General features: G+C 47.6%; 1 protein-coding gene across 4 annotated transcripts in view; it reads left to right on the top strand.

Moving 5' to 3' along the window:
- The window catches only part of LOC102448589 (broad substrate specificity ATP-binding cassette transporter ABCG2-like), a 143,837-nt gene that overhangs the window by 64,898 nt on the left and 58,834 nt on the right, over window positions 1-20,105 (top strand). For all 4 annotated transcript variants that reach the window (XR_012904021.1, XM_075929565.1, XM_075929563.1 and 1 more), the window contains one exon: window positions 16,372-16,454. Coding sequence is in view for 3 of the 4 variants with exons in the window: in XM_075929565.1 (XP_075785680.1) it covers window positions 16,372-16,454 (83 nt within the window). In the remaining variant the exon portion in view is untranslated. The remainder of the gene's footprint in view (window positions 1-16,371; window positions 16,455-20,105) is intronic.

The raw sequence follows: 20,105 nt of genomic DNA, 5'->3' as shown, positions 1-20,105 counted from the left end.
TTTTCTGCTACCCAGTCCTACATCTGTTTATCACGTGCTAAGGTCAGAATGTTCTCTATGTGATAATCATTTCCAAAGCAATGGGCTGCATTTTCAGAAATAAATGAGCTCTAGTAGTCTGAACACGGACAAAATTCCTATTGACTTCAGGCCAGATCATGTCATCATTACTTACATGGAATATCTTATACTCTGCATTTGGTTCCATTGATTTAAATGAGACAACTTATGGAGCAATATACTTCTCAATATGAGTAAAGATGATATAACCTTTCTGTCAGGTAGCACCAGCAGCAGTCAGGGTTGGATTAACTATCTAGGAGTTCCTCTCCATTGATCCATCACAGAATCGGCTGTGGGTGAGCACGGCTCAAGCCTGCACCCAGTAACCTGGGAAATTCACACAACACCCCTGAGTTCCTCTGGGAGGCAATGCTTCCCCACTCGCAGGCACAGAGTCTGAGTGTGGAAAAGAAACTTTTATTAAAAGGGGAGGGAAGTAATGTGGCATTATTTTGGGAAAACACCACAAACAAAGTTCATAACCAAAACCATGAATGAATATCCCAAGCTCAAGTAGGTTCAGCAGTGTCCTTTTCCTCTCAAGCCCAGCAATGTAAACGTCCCCTTCATATGCCCAACCCATCTTTGTATGCCACTCACTGTCACTGCTCTTGGTCAAGGCAGACCAGAGTTGAGAGGTGATCTGCAGAGTTCACCATCCATCCTGAGTGGGGGAGAAGGGAGGAGTGGGGTAAGAGGCATCTCACCCACTGTACTGGTCACTCGCCATCAACCTGCTCACTGCTCTGGTGCTGCTCTGCTGGCCGTTCGTCGCCCCTCACTGCCTCCTCTCTGCTGGCTGCTCCCCACACCTCTACATTTTCACCCTACTAGCTGCTCATCGCATCTTCCACTGGCTTGTGGTGGATTTGGCTCTGGACCAAATCTAGTGATTTCAACTCACAGTGATTTCAGCTCTTGGCCCAAAGCACAGTCCAGCCACAGGAGATTCCTTAGGGAGCCTTTCTTTCACTCTCATTGAAACAGTGGGGAGAAACAGGTTGGACCAGTCTTACGGAGGGCATGCAGCCTGCTGACTCAACTCCCTCTCCAGCTTAATCTATAGGTTTGGTGATCATATTTTCTGAAGCAAAAATAGGGACACAGCCACACCCTCTGACCCTGGCTAGCCATGCCCCGACCCCTGTTAGCCACACCCACCTGCCACAGGAAAGTCCCACCCCTGGGGGTAGTACTTCTGGGATCAAGATGGATACATGACCAGAAGTTTCATGTGACCCTTCTCAGAACTCCTCTCACTGTCCTCTACCAAGAGTAATGGGTTTGGGCACAATAAGATGCCCCCATCCAACTATTCTACAATTGCATTAACCCAGGCCCCAGACCTAGCGTCCCATGACACTGCAGCACTAGAGGTCCATTAAGTCGATTCAATAGGTCTCAAGATCTGAGACCTTTTACTTTACATAGTAAATGTAGCCCCATTTGACTCTGGGCCTAGGAGTCATCCTGAATTATCCCACAGTTTCATGGGACTACTTCCTTAGTCCTCTTAATGGAAGATGCTTACGAATTCCAATGAATTGGTAATCGTTGGGGGCTGGAGCAGCTCCCCACCTGCTGCAGACAGGAGGCTGCTGCAGCCCCACAGAGGGCCCACTTCAGACAGGGGTTGCTCTCCTCTGGAGCAGTCCCTGTCTGTGGGAGGGCCCACTGGCAGTCAGGGACTGCGCAAATGTCTGGAGCAGTGTCTCTGTGGGGAGTCCAGCCTCCTGTGGACAGGAGCTACTCCAGAGGGGGCTGAGAGCCAACAGCAGCCATGCTGTGAGTTAACATTAACAGGTTAACTGATTAATGAGAATTTACATCCCTAAATGTACTGAAACTACATTTTTTTAAGTTACTGCAAAACTATTGAGTGTCCTCCATTTTCACAATCCATCCTGGAAATACTGAACTAATCATGACAATTACAGGGTGAAGAAGACCATGTCAGTAACCCTCACCACAACTGCTTGAAAGGTACATTTCTCATAGAGGTCAATGGGGCTGAACTATTTTATATGTAAAGCTGCTGAGAAATGTATATGTCAATACCATGATGGCAATGCCTATATTATGTAAGTAATACTTAACTGCCAAATGAGACCTCTTCCCAACCTGCTTACAAAGGGCCTGATCCAATTTAAACTAAGCTAGGATTGGGCCCAAAGCAATCTGTTAACATTACTCAAGATCCAGTTAACATTTAGTCACCCTTCAAAAATATAAAGGAACTATCAGTAAAAACCCCACTGCCTGGTAGACGCGATCTTTGAAGAAAATTGAAGAGACTTTGAATTGACTTCTTCTGACAGCAGAGCTTTCTCTCACTGGACATGGGGTTTTTTGCACAGGTTTAACTTTGTGTGTCAGAATAACTCAGAAATGCATTGTAGCAGCTAATTCCATTCAGGTTTAGGCAATGTGCAGCCCAAAAACAAAAGAACAAATCCCTTGAAATTGGAAGTCAGAACATCACACCTCTTCACAAAGCAAACAAAGAGCTTGTTTACCCAGACACACAAGTCATGACAACCCTCTCTGGAAAGAGACAATGCACCCTACCTCACCGTGGACACGCCAAGTGTTTTCACATGGCTTCTTAACATGCTGGTTAAATCATCAACTGCTTGGATGAGGAAGACTCACAAATAGTCTGTCCATCATTCATACCGGAGTGATGTGGTGATTTCAGTGCTGTGGTAACACACCCAATCTCTCTGTGGTCTCTTGTGGAGCAGCAGAGAGCCCAGGGCAGTCTTAGGGAAAATTTTCCAGCACTGGTGCATGTGACAGGCATACGCACACCTATGTTGAATGGACATGAGCAACACATCTCAAAGAACTAAGTTACTAAATGAAAATAAACAGAACAAGCCAGTTAAGCCTAATACCCTAAGGCGATGTCTACACTGGCATGATTTTCCGAAATGCTTTTAACGGAAAAGTTTTCCGTTAAAAGCATTTTTGGAAAAGCACGTCTAGATTGGCAGGCTGCTTTTCCGCAAAAGCACTTTTTTTTTCCTGCAAAAAAGCCCCTGTGATGGACCAGGCAGGGTCCGCACTAGCCCCGTGGAACGAGGAGTAACGGTAGTTCGGAATAGGAAGCCTAGTCCGAACTACCTAGTTCGTGCTGCGTGTAGCCGCGGGGCACGGAGTCCGAACTAGCAGACATTTAAAAATGGCGGCGCCCAGCAACATGCAAATGAAGCCCGGGAAATTCAAATCCCGGGCTTCATTTGCAACTCCGGTTGACTACATTACCACCCTACTTCGAACTAAGGTGGTAGTGTAGACATACCCCCACAGACGAAAGAGACCAGGCAAAGCAATCGATTGCCTCAACGGGAGCCTCCAGCGAAGTGGACGAACCTATGGAGCCCCGACAGTTTTTAGAGTGGTTCGGGGAGACTCAGCAGCAGCAGGCTCAACAAGAGCAGTTGGTCCAGCAGCTGACTACCCAATTTCAGGAGCATCAGAGACAGCTGATCCAGGAATTAGCCATGCAACAAGACCAGTGGCAGCAGACGGTGGAGCGAAGGTGGGGGACGACCACGGGCAGACCCAGAGGAAATGGGGAGGGACCCAACCTACCCCTGCGCCTTACCAAGCTGGGACCCCAGGATGACCCCGAAGCGTTGCTCACCACGTTCGAGCGCGTGGCAACAGCAGCCCGATGGCCATCGGAGCAGTGGGCCACCTTGCTGGCCCCTTACCTGAGTGGACCAGCCCAGCTGGCATATCGCAGCCTGGCGATCACTGACGCTTTGAATTACCACAAGGTGCGAGAGGCCATATTGGACCAGCTTGGCCATTCCCCCGAGACCTGCCGGCAGAAGTTTCGCCAAGAGGTGTTTAGGCCCGGCGACCGACCTCGGGCGGTGGTGCAACAACTGCAGGAGTGGGCTAACCGTTGGTTGGAACCCGAGCACAAGACCGGCGCGCGGGTCACAGAGATGGTGGTAATGGAGCAGTTCGTATACATCCTGCCGCGGGAGGGCCAAAGGTGGGTACGGAGGAACCAGCCCACGACCCTCCACGAGGTGGTCACCCTGATGGAGGCCCACCTCCTGGCCGAGCGAGAAGACGGCGGCAGCAGACGGGAGACCCTGCCAGGTTTGAAGGTAGGGGGGCCCAGGCCCCAGGGTAAACCCGCCGAGTGGGAGCCAACGCCGGGAGTTCGACAGGGAAGGGACAATATCCCTCGGCTGGCGCCCGTCTGGCCCAGCCTGCCCCTGGAGAAGGCAGAAGGGGGGGAGTGGCTGGAGATGGCCCTGAAGGAGGCCCGACCGTGACCCCAGGGGGCATGTTTTCAGTGTGGCCAAGAGGGGCATTTCAAGCGGGAGTGCCACCTGATGGACTGCATGTTGAATCAGGGAGAACGACCTGAACTAGAGTACGGTGACCCCGAAGAAGGGAATCGGGTACTACGGAAAATGACAATAGAGGGACGCGCGGTCCAAGCCCTAGTGGATTCCGGCTCCTCAGTAACGCTCGTGCGGGCCGACCTCATCCCCCTCGGGCGACCCGAAGGCCAGCCGGTATGGATGAGATGCGTCCATGGGGAGGTAGAAGCGTACCCAACCGTCCAGGTCCACATAACGGGCGGCGGGGAGGACCGCATGTGGAGGGTAGGCAAGGCCAGGACCCTGCCCTACCCCATGCTCATGGGACGTGACTGGCTGGGGTTCGGGCCATTGCTAAGGAGTCGGGAGCACTCAGGCACGGAGGAGGCTGGGGAGGGAGATCCCCCCAGAGGGCCCCAGAGAGAGGGGACCTGTATGGAGCTGGAGGCAGATCCGGACTTCATGATGGAGCAGAGGATGGACCCCACTCTGCAGAACGCCTGGGACCAAGCGACTGCGCCAGAGGAAACGGAGCCGGAAGTAACTAGGCCGACCCAAGGGACACAATTCCAGGTATGGAACGATCGCCTGTATCGGGTCACCACCGAGCAGGGCGGGGAAGTCCGGAAGCAGCTGGTGATCCCCACCTCCTTCCGTCGGGAGGTGCTGGAATTGGGGCACGCTAACCCCTGGTCGGGACACGTGGGGCGCGAGAAAACGCTTGAACGAATCCTGCAAAGGTTCTATTGGCCAGGGGTCTTTCAGGCCGTGCGGTACTTTTGTGAGTTGTGCCCCGAGTGCCAAAATACAGCCCCGCCCCGGGTCCCGAGAGCCCTGTTAGTGCCCCTCCCGATAGTCGAAGTCCATTTGAGTGGATGGCCATGGACCTGGTCGGATCCCTGGAACTGTCGGGGAGGGGGAACTGATATATCATGGTGGTTGTGGATTATGCCACCCGCTACCCTGAGGCCGTCGCTTTAAGGAACACAAAGGCCCCGACCCTGGCGCGAGAGCTCCTGAGGATCTTCTCGCGGGTCGGCCTGCCACAGGCCATCCTGACCGACCAAGGTCCGAATGTAATGTCCCGGGTCATCAAAGAACTCTGCAAAATGTTAAAAATCAAACGGTTGCAGACGTTGGTCTACCACCCACAAACCGACGGGCTGGTCGAACGATTTAACCAGACCCTGAAGGGGATGTTACGATGGTTTGTGCAGGATGACCCCTGGGGGTGGGACCTGATGCTGCCCGGGCTTTTATTTGTGGTAAGGGAAGTCCCTCAGTCATCTACTGGCTTCTCCCCTTTTGGGGAGATAAATTCAGGTTGGTGACGGATCACGCCCCTTTGGTCTGGCTAAATTCTATGAAGGATACAAATGCCCGCATAATGCAGTGGTACCTGGCCGTGCAGCCCTACTGTTTCGAGGTAGTGCACCGACCAGGGGCCACCCACCTTAACACGGATTTCTTTTCGTGGCTAGGAGAACAGACCCCAACCCGCAACCAACCTCTCCAAAGGGGGGAGGTGTGTGACAGACCCGGCAGGGTCCACACTAGCCGCGGGGAAGGAACTCCCCCCCCGGCCCAGGGAACGGCTGCCACGGACGGCAGCGGCGGGAACAGCTCTGCACCACCGGAGCCAGGACACAGGGCTGCGCGGGCGAGCACGTGCCGGGGAAAGCGGGGGCGGACTCGAGCCGCCGAGCAGTGTCCTGCCGGGGTGCGTCGGGCACGCACCAGGGAGGTGCTGGCGGGGCGGGGCTAACCCTCCTGACATCACTCCCCGGGGACTTTAAATGTGGCAGCCAGACGCCTAGGACTGGGGGAGCGAAGAAGCAGCCACCCTGGCTTCCAGGGGTACCAAGCCTCCTGCCCCCCGGGCAACGAAGAAGGACAGTGCCTGCAGTTGGCGGATCACGTTGGGATGGACCCGGCATCTCTGGCGGGGTGAGTGACCCAACGCACACCATGCCGAGGGAGCCGGCAGGCGGGGAGTGGAAGGAGCCCGAGGCGGGGCCTTTCTGGCACCAGTGGGCAGACGAGTTGAGGGCAGCGGCCCCGTCTGCCGTGGAGAGCGGCCTGTAGGCACCGAGCTCCACTTAGGGCCTCGGGCTGGGACCCAGAGGAGAGGGCGGGCCCAGGTCCCCCACTCCCCATACACACACTCACACCCCCACCCCTAAAGCACCCTCAAGTGACCAGACCCCTCCCCACCCCCACGACAAGGGCACCGTGAGGACAGTGGTCATGACCCAGCCCTATGGACGCACAACCGCCCTTTGGAGGGGCGAGAAAAGGGGCTGGGACCCAAAGGCCCGCAGTCGGGCCGAACCTTTAGCCCCGCCAAGGGTGACGCGTTGACGGGTCCGCTGAACCCCCTCTGTCGGCTGAGGCAGATGGGTGATCACACCCGGCCCGCATACCGGGCAGACTAAGGCGGAGGGTCCGCGGAGCCCCCTCTCTCCCTCGTGGGAGGAAGTAGGGGAGCAGTGCTCGCAACCGTAAACCCGCCACAGCCCCGATCGCCTTTTTCGCGATCGGGGCTTTTTTGCGGAAAACAGTACTATGCTGTCTACACTGGCCCTTTTGCGCAAACGTATTTCGGAAAAAGACTTTTGCCCGAACGGGAGCAGCATAGTTTTTCCGGAAAAGCACTGATGATTTTACATGAGATCGTTAGTGCTTTTCCAGAAATTCAAGCGGCCAGTGTAGACAGCTGGCAAGTTTTTCCGCAAAAGCAGATGATTTTGTGGAAAAACTTGCCAGTCTAGACACAGCCCCAGTGTTTAAAGGCAGAGCTGACTAGAATCAACTAAGAGTCCTTGTCTTGTCTCAGTGATCGCTTGAGAAAAATCATTGATAAAATCTTGTCTAGACTGACCCTGGACGCAACATGCAGGCAGTGTGTTGAAGGGCAGTGCAAAGGAGGCAATGGTGGTGAGGTACCATATTACCTAGTGAAATCATTGGTGCTGAAATCACTAAGGACTGGAATTTGACCACAGAACTGACACTTTCTTAACAAAGACTCAATTTTTGCTATTTAAAAAGTAAATCAATGTAACAGAAAACTTCAACGCTTTCTGGTAACTTTTTAAAAATCAAACTTTAAACTTTATTGAAAAGATTGGATAGTTTGCAGTTGAAAATATTTGACCTGCACTTAAGGCAACTGATTTAATTATGTGTAAAATTTTGCATAATAAAGGATGGCATTTTTTCTTTTAATGTTCAACTACATGTTGTGGGTGCGTTGTTTTTTGTTTTTTGTTTTTTTTGTGTGTGTGTGCTCATCAAAAAATCCTGGGTGGCGGGTGGAGCCCCGCCAAAGTGGTTCGAATTGGGCCCCGCACTTCCTAAAGCCAGCCCTGGTTGTGGCTGCCTACCTTCGGCGTCTCGGCATCACGCTCTTCCCTTATTTAGACGATTGTCTACTGAAGGCTTCCACCTGGGACGAGGGTACATTGGTGGTCACCATAACGAGGACAGTGTTCAAAGCTCTGGGGCTCATAATCAGTTTCTACAAATCTTCCCTAATGCCTCATCACTCCCTAGAATTCATTGGTGCGAGGCTCAATTCATTAACTGCAAGAGCATACTTACCCCTAAAAAGGTTACACATCATCCAAGACCTAGTTCAAACTTTATCGATTGCTCCCAAAACCCGTATACTTACCTGCCTACAGCTGTTAGGACACATGGCTGCCACCATGTATGTGGTGCCTCACACAAGACTTCATCTGTGGGGCCTTCAACATTGGCTATTCACAGTATTTACACCAAGTGTTCAGAGCACACAGGACAATCTCCATTCCAAAAGATGTCAGGGACTTACTAGTGTGGTGGAACAATCCCAAGAACATACTAACGGGTGTCCCCTTCCATGATCAGAAACCCACAGTTCAAATCACAATGGATGAATTACTCAGGTAGGGTGCTCACTTGCAAGACCATTGGGCTCAGGGTCTCTGGATGCCTCAAAAGTCTCTGCAGCACAAACTTCCTTGTGTTACGAGCGGTATTCAACTCCTGCAAACATTTTCTTCACATGATCCGAGGTTTTACAGTTCAGATCCTCACTGACAATATATGTACTGTTTACTATATCAACCAGCAAGGTGGAGCTCGCTCTCAATCCCTCTGCACAGAGGCCATCCAATTGTGGAACTAGGGTATTCAACATGGTATTACCCTTACCGCAACATACCTTCCCAGCAAGGACAACACCATTGCCAATACCCTCAGCAGACAATTCATCCCACAACACGAATGGGCAGGGCTCGACAAAGTATCGAATCTACTTGCCCGTGGCGAGTAGATGTCAGCCGGGCGCCCCGTTCATTTGCGGTGTGTGCATGCGCAATGCGGGTCTTGCGCATGGGCAGTGTGGGACTGGCGAGCGGCTTTCTCCACCGTTAGTCAAGCACTGCAAATGGGAGTTGCACAACGAGGTCATCCGTGATCTTTTCCAACACTGGGGATTTCCCATTATAGACCACTTCACCACTCATCTCAACAAAAAGTGCCATCGTTATTGCTCGCGAGCAAGCATCGGCACAGCTTCCTTACGAGATGCCTTTCTACTCGACTGGACTCATCACCACTTGCTGTATGCCTTTCCCCCTCTCCCACTCATCCCGAGAGTACTGGAGAAGATAGTATTGGATGGTGCAATAGTGATACCGATAGAGCCTTTTTGGCCCTGACAGACTTGGCTAATGCAACTATCGCGAATGTCAGCATCCCGACCACAGCAACTAACAAAGCTGTACAACTTACTGTCTCAACAGCAGGGTACAATAATCCACCTGTACATCGATAGCATGCACCTCACCGCATGGCTCGTAGTTGGCTCTAAACCCTGGAAATGAGGTGCTCTCAGCTGGTAAAACATGTGCTCTTACACAGCAGACGCCACACCACTCGAAAGACTTACCTCCACAAATGGTATTGGTTCCAGTCCTGGTGTTCAGCAAGAGGCTTCAACCCTCTTTCCCTTCCTATCCAGCAAATACTCGATTATATCCTACATCTAAAGATGACAGGCCTGGCGATATCTTCCCTCAAGGTTCACCTGGCGGCAATCTCAGGCTTCCAATCTCCCATTGATGATCATTCAGTATTCACTCACCCATTAACCAAAAGATTTTTAAAAAGGCTCATAAATCTGTACCCCACTCAGGATTCCGCCAGAACCGTGGGACCTAGGTCTGGTCCTGGACACTTTGACTTGCCCCCCCTTAAAGCCACTTGCAACATGCGATCTCTGCATGCTCACTATGAAGGTGGCGTTCTTGCTTGACAGAACCTCGGCACGATGGGTGAGTAAGTTAGTGGCTCTCTCTGCTGATCCGCCCTACACATTATTTACCGAGCACAGGGTAGTGCTTTGCGTTCACCCTCCCTTTTTACCAAAGGTGAACTCTGTCTTTAATATAAACGAACCCATAAGCCTGCCGACATTCTACCCGAAACTTCATTCCAGCATGGAAGAGATGCACTTACACACACTGGACATCAGAAGAGCGCTGGCCTTTTATCTTGAAAGAACACATGTTTTCAGAAAATCACAGAGTCTTCTTTTATCTACAGCAGAACGTTCAAAAGGCCAACAGCTCTCCACACAACGCATTTCCAACCTGGTTTCACGAGGCTTACCTGTGCCGATGAAGAAAGGCTTCTTTGTTGGCGCGTCGCGTCCAGACTGCCCCGATCTGCCGACAAACAGCTGATCGGCAGATCGGGGCAGCCATTTAAATTTAAATGAAGCCGCGATTATTTTAATCGCGGCTTCATTTCCCTCTTCCGATCTGGCTAATCTACATGCCTCCGTCGAAGGAGGCATGTAGTCTAGACACACCCTTACTTCTGTCCACTCTCCAGCCCCCTGTTCCCTCTCCCCACTCCCCTGTTCCCTCTCCCCACTCCCCAGCCTCAGAAACCTGTCCCCAGCGGCACCCTGTCCCCAGCGGCACCCTGTCCCCAGCCTCAGAAACCTGTCCCCACTGGCACCCTATCCCCATCCCTCCCGGCACCCTGTCCTCTCTCCCCTCCCCTCCCCCAGCTGCAGAAACCTGTCCCCACTGGCATCCTGTCCCCTGCCCTCCCGACCCCCACTCCCCACTCCTCTGTTGCCTCTCCCCACCCTCAGAAACCTGTCCCCACTGGCACCCTGTCCCTAGCCCTCCTGGCACCCTGTTCCCTCTCCCCACTCCCCAGCCCTCTGTTCCCTCTCCCCACTCCCCAGCCTCAGAAACCTGTCCCCACTGGCACCCTGTCCCGTGCCCAAGCACCCACTAGCACCCTTCCCCAGTACTATGTCCCTTGCTCCCACCAACACAGTTGGGGCCACATGAAGCTTGGGGGGGGGGAGGGGTTGGAGGAAGGGGTTTTTTGCATCTCATTTGTGTGGCCCCAATTGACTTTTCTGTGGGTCAGTGACCACTGACTCAAAAAAGGTTCCCTGCCCTTTTCAGAAATAAAGACAATGCAGAAACTTTTTGTGTTTGACATAGTATTTTATTTAAAAATGAAGCCTGGCCAACAAACCCCCAATTGGGGCCAATCCCCCATCTGGCCACAGCATCATAACACTCCTGCACTCCTCCTTCCCCCAGACCCTACATCTGAGCCTATCATTAACTGGAACCCCCTGCCCTGAGCCCCTCACATACCCCAACCCAAATTCCTGAACCCTCACATCCAGAAGTCTAGTAATAGAGACGTAGCCGTGTTAGTCTGGTCTTGCTGAAACAAAAAACAGGACTATACAGCACTTTTTACAAAGACAGCTTCCCCAATTATCACCTCTAATATCATTATCTCATAGACATTAACCTCTCCTCTCATTCCCCCTCTGTTCTAAAATCTGATTTGTCTATTTTATATGTGTTCACTTTTTTTAATTGTATCCCTTTGGTATATATGGTCATGCCAATTTTCTTCCACAGTTTGATCTGAGGAAGTGGGTCTGGCCCACGAAAGCTCATCACCTAATAAACCATCTTGTTAGTCTTTAAAGTGCTGCATAGTCCTGTCTTTTGTTTCATCCAGAAGTCTGTGGCTTGCTTAGTACCCTAACCCTACATCTGACCCCAACACTGCCCCGCCTGGAGCCCCCTCCCTGAGCCAGCGTTCCCTTATCCACCTCCTCCTGCATCCAGATTTCCTCCCAGAGCTTGCACTTCTCACCCCTTCCCACACTCAAATCCCTTATTCCCACCCTGGAGCCTACACATCCTGTCTCAACCCAGCGAGAGGGTACAGCTAGACTGCAGGAGTTTTTCAGGATTCTGGACATATCCCAGAAAAACTCTTCTGTATCCAGGGATGCGTTTGTTCTTCCACTTTGTTTAGTGGAAGAGCAAACATGATCTTTCGGTCATTCCTATATGCCTCTTTCCATGAGGAATAAGGGGGCTTCCAAAAGAAGGTTTTTTTCTGACATTTGGTCCAGTCTAGACAGGCCAAACGTTGGAAAAACTTCTTCCTACAGAAAAATTGGGGAAAAAAGTAGCAGTATAAGGGTTGGGGGTAGCAAGTGATAGAGAGGAGAAGAATGGAGAGGGCGGGGCTTCAAGGAAGGGGCGGGGTGGTAGATCTTGGCTTGTTCTGTCATTTAAAAAGTGATCTTGGGTGTAAAAAGGTTGGAGACCACTGGACTAGAGGGTGAGTGTTTATTTAAAATGAGTTGCATCAAACAAAGGGTTCAATAAATCTGTTAGTCTATAAAGTGCCAGAGCACTTCTCGTTGTTTTTCTAGTCTTTTTAATCTCTCTTCATAGGGGACCCATTCCAAACACCTAATCAGTTTTGTTTCCCTTTTCTGAACCTTTTTCAATACCAATACATCCAATACATCTGTACGCAGTATTGTTTTATATAGAGGCAATAAGATATAAAACAATGGTTTTATATAGAGGCAATAAGATATTCTGTCTTATTCGCTATCCCTTTTAAAATGTTTCCTAGCATTATGTTTGCTTCTTTGACTGCTGCTGCACATTGAGTGTATGTTTTCAGAGAATTATTCAGAATGACTCCAAAATCTCTCTTGAATAGTTATAGCTAAATTAGTCCCCATCATATTGTATGTATAGTTAGGATTATTTTTTCCAATGTGCATTACTTTACATTTCCCAACATTCATTTTAACTTGCTATTTCGTTGCTCAATCACTTAGTTTGGTGATATCTTTTTGAAGCTCTTCATAGTCTGCTTTGGTCTTAACCATCTTGAGCAGTTTAGTATCATCTGCAAATTTTGCCACCTCACTGTTTATCCTTTCTCCAGATCATTTATAAACAGGTTGAATAGGATTGGTCCTAGTACAGACCCTTGGGGGGCACCTCTAGTTACCTCTCTCCACTCTGAAAACTTACCATTTATTTCTAACCTTTGTTTCCGGTCTTTTGAGAAATTATTTAGCAGTTCCTGCTTCTGATGTTCTGAAAAGAACATTTTCCTATTTTTGATTTTTTGGCTAGCTGTTCTTCAAAACTCCTTTTTGGCTTTTCATATTAAATTTTTACACTTAATTTGACAGAGTTTATGTTTCTTTCTATTTGCCTAACTAGGATTTAACTTCCACTTTTTAAACAATGCCTTTTTATCTCTCACTGTTTCTTTTACTAGGTTGTTGAGCCACAGTGGCACTTTTTTTGTTCTTTTACTGTGTTTTTTATTTTGGAGTACATTTAAGTTGGGTCTCTTTGAAAAGTTTCCATGCAGCTTGCAGGAATCTTACTTTCGTCTCTGTACCTTTTAATTTCTGTTTAACTAACCTCCTCATTTTGTGTAGTTCCGCTTTCTGAAATTAATGCATTATGGTCACTATTTCCAAGCAGGCCAGTTATATTTACCCCTTGGACTATATCCTATACTCCAATTAGGACTAAATCAAGAATTGCCACTCCCCTTGTAGGTTCCAGATCCAGCTGCTCCAAGAAGCAGTCATTTAAAGCAGTGTTTCTGAAAGTGTTTCTGTGGGAACACTTAGGGTATGTCTACACTGCCACCCTAGTTTGAACTAGGGTGGCTAATGTAGGCATTCGAAGTTGCGAATGAAGCCCAGGATTTAAATATCCCGGGCTTCATTTGCATCTTGCTGGGCGCGGCCATTTTTAAATCCCCCTTAGTGCGGACTCCGTGCCCACGGCTACACGCGGCACGGAGTAGGTAGTTCAAATTAGGCTCTCTAATTCGAACTACCGGTACACCACGTTCCATGAGGAGTAACGGTAGTTCGAATTAGAGAGCCTAATTCGAATTACCTACTCCGTGCCGCGTGTAGCCGCGGGCACGGAGTCCACACTAACGGGGATTTAAAAATGGCAGCGCCCGGCAAGATGCAAATGAAGCCCGGGATATTTAAATCCCGGGCTTCATTTGCAACTTCGAATGCCTACATTAGCCACCCTAGTTCGAACTAGGGGGGCAGTGTAGACATACCCTTAGAGAAACACATTGATTGTCTGCCCTTGTGTGTTTACTTATGGGCGCCGCAGCCACAGAGACTCGCAGCTCCCATTGGCTCTGTTTCATCCTTTGGAGCCAAGGGGAACCGCGGGAAGCTGCAAAGAGTGAAACAGAGCCAATGGGAGCCATGAGGCTCTGTGACCACTGCACCAGTAAGTAAACACACCAGGGCAGACAGTTAATGTGTTTCTCTAAGTGTTCCCATGGAACACCTTCAGAAACACTGATTTAAAGTATCAAAAGTTTCAGAGGGTAGCCGAGTTAGTCTGTACAGGATAAACTTAAAAAACAACAAATAGTCTGGTAGCACTTTATAAACTAACAAAACATGTAGCTGGTACCATGAACTTTCATGGGCACAGCCCACCCCTTCAGATGACCAATGTTTTTAGTTTAGGATGTCTAGGCCCAAAATATTTTATTTTGGTTTTTTACTATATATTATGTTATATTTTCAGCCTGGACGTCCTAAACTCAAAACTCCGGTCATCTGAAGAAGCGTGCTGTGCCCACGAAAGCTCATGATACCATACATGTTTTGTTAGTCTATAAAGTACTACCAGACTATTTGTTGCTTTTTAAGTTTAAAGTATCAAGAAATTTTATCTCTGCATTCTGTCCTGAGTTGAATGGGGTTATTGGGATAGTTGATAGTCAATATGGGGATAGTTGAAATCCCCCAATATTATTGAATTTCTTTATTTTGATAGTATTGCATAGTCACTATCACTATCCTAGTTAGGTGGTCGATAATATATCCTTACTGCTATATTCTTATTATTAGAGCATGGAATTAATATCCATAGGGATTCTATGGAACATTTTGCTTCATTTGATTCTATATTTTCTTCATGTACAATGCCACTCCCCCACCAGCACAACCTGTTCTGAACCTAGGATATATTTTGTACCCTGGTCCCATTGATTGTTATCATTTCACCAAGTTTCTGTGATGCCTATTATATCAAAATTTTCCTTTAAATATGAGGCATTCTAGTTTACCCATCTTATTATTTAGACTTCTAGCATTTATGTATAAGCACTTTAAAACTCATCACTATTTATCTGTCCGCCATTGCCTGATGTGTTAGATTCATTTTCATTTGATTGTTTCTCACCTGATCTTATCCAGGGCCAGCCCATAACATTTTGGGCGGGGAGCTGAAATGACACCTCCATGTCCTCTTGCTTGGGCCAAAACTTTGAAAGGTCTCAATTCTGCCTTCTTCCTGTTCTACTCCTCTCATGGTACTGCTCTGCTACTTACATATGCACCAGCAGCAGACACAATTTTCTACACTCTGGGTCCAAGTGACCCCCCCCCCCCCCCCCCCCCATAATCTGGCACCTGAGGCAGCTGCCTCAGTTCACCTCGTGGTAAGGCCAGCACTGATCTTACCCATACTTTTATCATCTTCCATCCTCTAGAACATACAGAATCTCTATTAATAGATCCTCCCCTAGGAGATGTCTGTCTGATCCATGTCCAATCCATGTGCTCCTCTACACATTGGTTCCTTTTTATCTTAAATTTATAAAACTATGAAAGCTTTAAACCATAGATATATAGAAAGCAAATCCGCTTGTATTTTCTACTCTATTGCTGATACATAGGAAAGATAATTAAAACTTAGACACTCGTGCTGACTTCAAATTCCCAAATAGATACAAATAATCTACAAAGAATATGTTACATTCTGTATTTTCATAACAAAGCTAGAAGTCCTAGTCAGGAGTGACTTTTGAGCTGATATGTATATTTACTGATTTTTTAAAAATGTTAAAGCTGGACTTGCTTATATTATCAGCTGACCTCTTAGAATTAGTGATGACATGTTTCTGATGCCCTCCAGGAAGACATAATTTCAAATTTGTCAATTTATCTTTCTATGTCATCTTCTGTGCTGAGTATCACACTTCCTTTTGTTTTTCCTGGTCCACAGATGCACTTCAGTTTTTAGTAGATGCTATTCATGTTGCTTTTTAATCTGAAACGTTTCAGAATGCCAATTATTTTCTCTCATTGCTGTCATGAGTTTACATTGGAGACCTGCTTTGGCTCCACAACAGACTTTCTGTGCTGATATTAGAGCTGATTACTGAGGCAATAGTGAAAGAACCAGATGTTTATTTTCTAGTAAGGAGCATATCTCTGGATCCCTTTATTATTAAATCAGTTTTAATATCTGTTTGAAGCAATCCTCCTACATTTGAACTGTTCAGTAGTTATCTATATCTTCTGCAATTAAACTATTTTTAGTAATATAATACTCTGTTTATAAAATCACATTATTCTCTTGTCAGAACTTAAAATGAAAATAGAAGACAATGAAGTACTCTACAGTATTTTTTAAACATTTTTGTCACTGCATTAATAAGTAACTGCTACTGGTGTTTAGCTAAGTCATTACTGTGATTATTACATTTTCAATTATAATTTTCTGTAACAACATGCAAATTCTTACTTGATTTTTTCTTTCAGCTGTGTATTACAACTGGTCTTGGAGTAGTTGTAGGAGTCATTTTCTCTGGAATAAAAAATGATTCCAGTGGCATTCAAAACAGGTAAATAAGCATGGAAACTAAATATTTGCATACAAATACACACTTTAGTTTTTTTTTTGATTTTGCACTTAGCCTTTGTTCTGTAGAACACCGTAGAAAATAAATTATATTTTAAAGAAGTTGTGAGAGATGAAATATGGGATGTGTTTATTTGTACTGTGTTAGCATCAAGGGACCATAGACCAGTACACCACTGTGCAAGGTATTGTACAGGTACAAACAAAAACACAGTTCCTTCCCTGAGTTTATAAGCTCCATAAAGTTATGTTGTAGTGAAGCAGTACTTAAGGTATATACAACAAAGGGAGTTGATGAACAATATAGGAAGTAGCGTCCACCAGTGTTCTAAGATTTTCCATCCAATCAGTGTGAGTTTTGTCTTCTCCACCAATATTAACATCATGTGTGCTTGCTTGTATGTGTGCCACTGTGGCACCCACCAATTACTAACAACATTAACAAGGTGCATGACTCTGCACCCAGCCACCCTGAAAACCACCCAGCTTGCTGGCCTCTGCCCCCAACACATACTGTGCATGCCCCATTTGCCTGTGCGCACACACAATCAGCTGGTATCTGCATAGGCCTGGCTAACTGCCTCCCCCCGTAGTTGTGCCCAGCCTTGCAATCTGCCTCCTTATATGCCACCACTATATATTCCAGGGCCAGGCTAACTGCCCCTCCCAAACACAAACAGCCAGTACCTGGGCCTGGGGCCCACAGCCCAAGCACCATTGTCCAGAGAGCTGTGTCCAACCCTGCACCTCGCCCTCTCCCCACCCCTGGAATTTACTTGCACCCAGTACCTTCCCCCAGTACAGATGGCTGGTGCCTTAGCCCCCCACCTGGCCAGCTTCAACATTAGGCTCCAGCTATCCTTAGCCCAACTTCCTCCCCCGCTGGTACTGACCCTGGTACCTGCCCCACTACTCTTCCTCCTGGGCTCCCACATAGCAACTCCATCATCATGACGCTGATCATAGTGCATCGATGTCATGATACTGGACTGCAGCATGACAGCATCCAGTCACAATATCAGGTGACCACTTTCTGTCCCAATGTGCTATCATGAAACCCTCCTGGCACAGCATCACACACTCATGATGCAACTTGGCTCAGAAGCAACCACATTCTTATCTCAATTACGGGTAGTGCCAGCCATCACCTTACAGCAGAATCTGGCCCAGTATCGTGACACTGTGACAGATTTGTTCTTCAATCTTCCTTTCCAAGATAGGTAGCAACCCTACCACACTCCTGTCCTCTACCTTGGAGCTACCCTCCCCCCCCCCCCCCAGGAACCTCCTGCTTGCTCTGCAGGGTAGAGGAGGTAAAAGAGGGGGTGCTGATAACAAGATGTTCCCTTCTCTGTATTCCATCTCCACAAAGTAAGCAGAGTAAGACCTTGGAGAAGGGACAGGGAAGGAGGCAAGCTGCTCTTTGGCTCTGGTTGTTTTACAAGTCCTCTCTCTCATTTCAATTTTCCCCTGGAATTTCACCCTCCCACAGCAACCCCTTCTGCAGCACAGTTCTTATGCTTTGGCAAGGGGGCACTTGTTCTGCCCCTAATCATGCTGAATCTGTCCTGGGACTAAAGACACAGCAGTATCATGGCTGACCAGTGAAATGTGTAATGTCCTGTGTGTAAATGGGAACAGGTACAAATCCTTCTTAATCCCTTGTAGAAGCAGAAAGCTGGCACCTTTCTTTAGCCTTGATCCTGAGATGGCTTGCAAATCTGATACGGCTCAGCAGACCGGGTGGGGGCTTAGCACCACCCTGAATAAGGCAGGGTGTCCACATTAAAATGAAAAGAGGTCAAAATAAAAGACAAAACCCATATGAAAAAAGTGAAATGGGGGAAGTGGTTGGCTTGCCTGCTGCTCATTAGAAGAAGGAATACTTAACATAACACAGGAAGAAAATTGCCCTTTTATCATTGCCTTCTTAGGGTTTTTTTTTTACTGTAAAGTGTGTTTAACGTTTTCTCCCACCCCTGCAACCTTGGTGACTCTGGCTCGCCTCCTGTTTATTCCCCAGCTGCTTTCTTCAACTATCCAGACATATGTTGGGAAACTAACACAGCGGGGCACAGGCTATCCAATAAGTTTCTGGACTGCATTGGAGACAACTTTCTGTTTCAGAAGGTTGAAAAAGCTACCAGAGGAGAAGCTGTTCTGGATTTGATTTTAACAAATAGGGAGGAACTAGTTGAGAACTTGAAAGTGGAAGACAGTATGGGGGACAGTGATCATGAAATAATAGAGTTCATGATCTTAAGGAAAGGTAGAAGGGAGACCAGCACAATTGAGGTAATGGATTTCAGGAAGGCAGATTTTGATAAGCTCAGAGAACTTGTAGGTAAGGTCCCATGGGAAGCAAGACTGAAGGGAAAAACAACCGAGGAGAGTTCGAAGTATTTCAAAGGGACGTTGTTAGGGCCCAAAAGCAAACAATTCCGCTGTGTAGGAAAGATAGAAAATATGGCAAAAGACCAGCTTGGCTTAACAAGGAGATCTTGCATGATCTCAAAATAAAGAAGGAGTCATATAAAAAAATGGAAACTAGGACAAATAACAAAGGATGAATATAGGCAAGCAACACGGGAATGCAGGGGCAAGATTAGAAAGGCAAAGGCACAAAATGAGATCAGACTAGCTACAGGCAGAAAGGGAAACAAGAAGACCTTTTATAAATACATTAGAAGCAAGAAGAAGACCAAGGACAGGGTAGGCCCACTGCTCAGTGAGGAGGGAGAAGCAGTAACAGGAAACTTGGAAATGGCGGAGATGCTCAATGACTTCTTTGTTTCGGTCTTCACCGAGAAGTCTGGAGGTGTGCCTAACGTAGTGAATACAAGCAGAGAGAGGGTAAGTTTAGAAGATAGGATACACAAAGAACAAGTTAAAAATCACTTAGGAAAGTTAGATGTCAGCAAGTCACCAGGTCCTGATGAAATGCATCCCAGGATACTCAAGGAGCTGATAGAGGAGGTATCTGAGCCTTTAGCTATGATCTTTGAAAAATCATGGCAGACAGGGGTGATTCCAGAAGACTGGAAAAGGGCAAATATTGTGCCCATCTATAAAAAGGGGAATAAGAACAACCCAGGAAACTACAGACTGGTCAGTTTAACATCTGTCCCAGGGAAGATAATGGAGCAGGTAATTAAGGAAATCATATACAAACACTTGGAAGGTAATAAAGTGATAGGGAATAGCCAGCATGGGTTTGTGAAGAACAAGTCATGCCAGACTAATCTGATAGCTTTCTTTGATAGGATAATGAGCCTTGTGGATAAGGGAGAAGCGGTGGATGTCATATACCTAGACTTTAGTAAAGCATTTGATACGGTCTCGCATGATATTCTTATTGATAAACTAGGCAAATATAACTTAGATAGGGCCACGATAAGGTGGGTGCATAATTGGCTGGATAACCGTAGTCAGAGAGTTGTTGTTAACGGTGCTAAATCCTGCTAGAAAGGGATAACAAGTGGAGTTTTGCAAGGGTCTGTTTTGGGACCCGTACTGTTCAATATCTTCATCAATGATGTAGATATTGGGATAGAGAGTACGCTTATTAAGTTTGCAGATGATACCAAACTGGGTGGGGTTGCAACTTCTTTGGAGGATAGGGACATAATTCAAA

Source organism: Pelodiscus sinensis, chromosome 5 (genome assembly GCF_049634645.1).
Source record: "Pelodiscus sinensis isolate JC-2024 chromosome 5, ASM4963464v1, whole genome shotgun sequence".
In the NCBI taxonomy this organism is placed as follows: Eukaryota; Metazoa; Chordata; order Testudines; family Trionychidae; genus Pelodiscus; species Pelodiscus sinensis.
The sequence above is the reverse complement of the archived record's forward strand: the minus strand, read 5'-3'. Positions and strand labels throughout refer to the sequence as shown.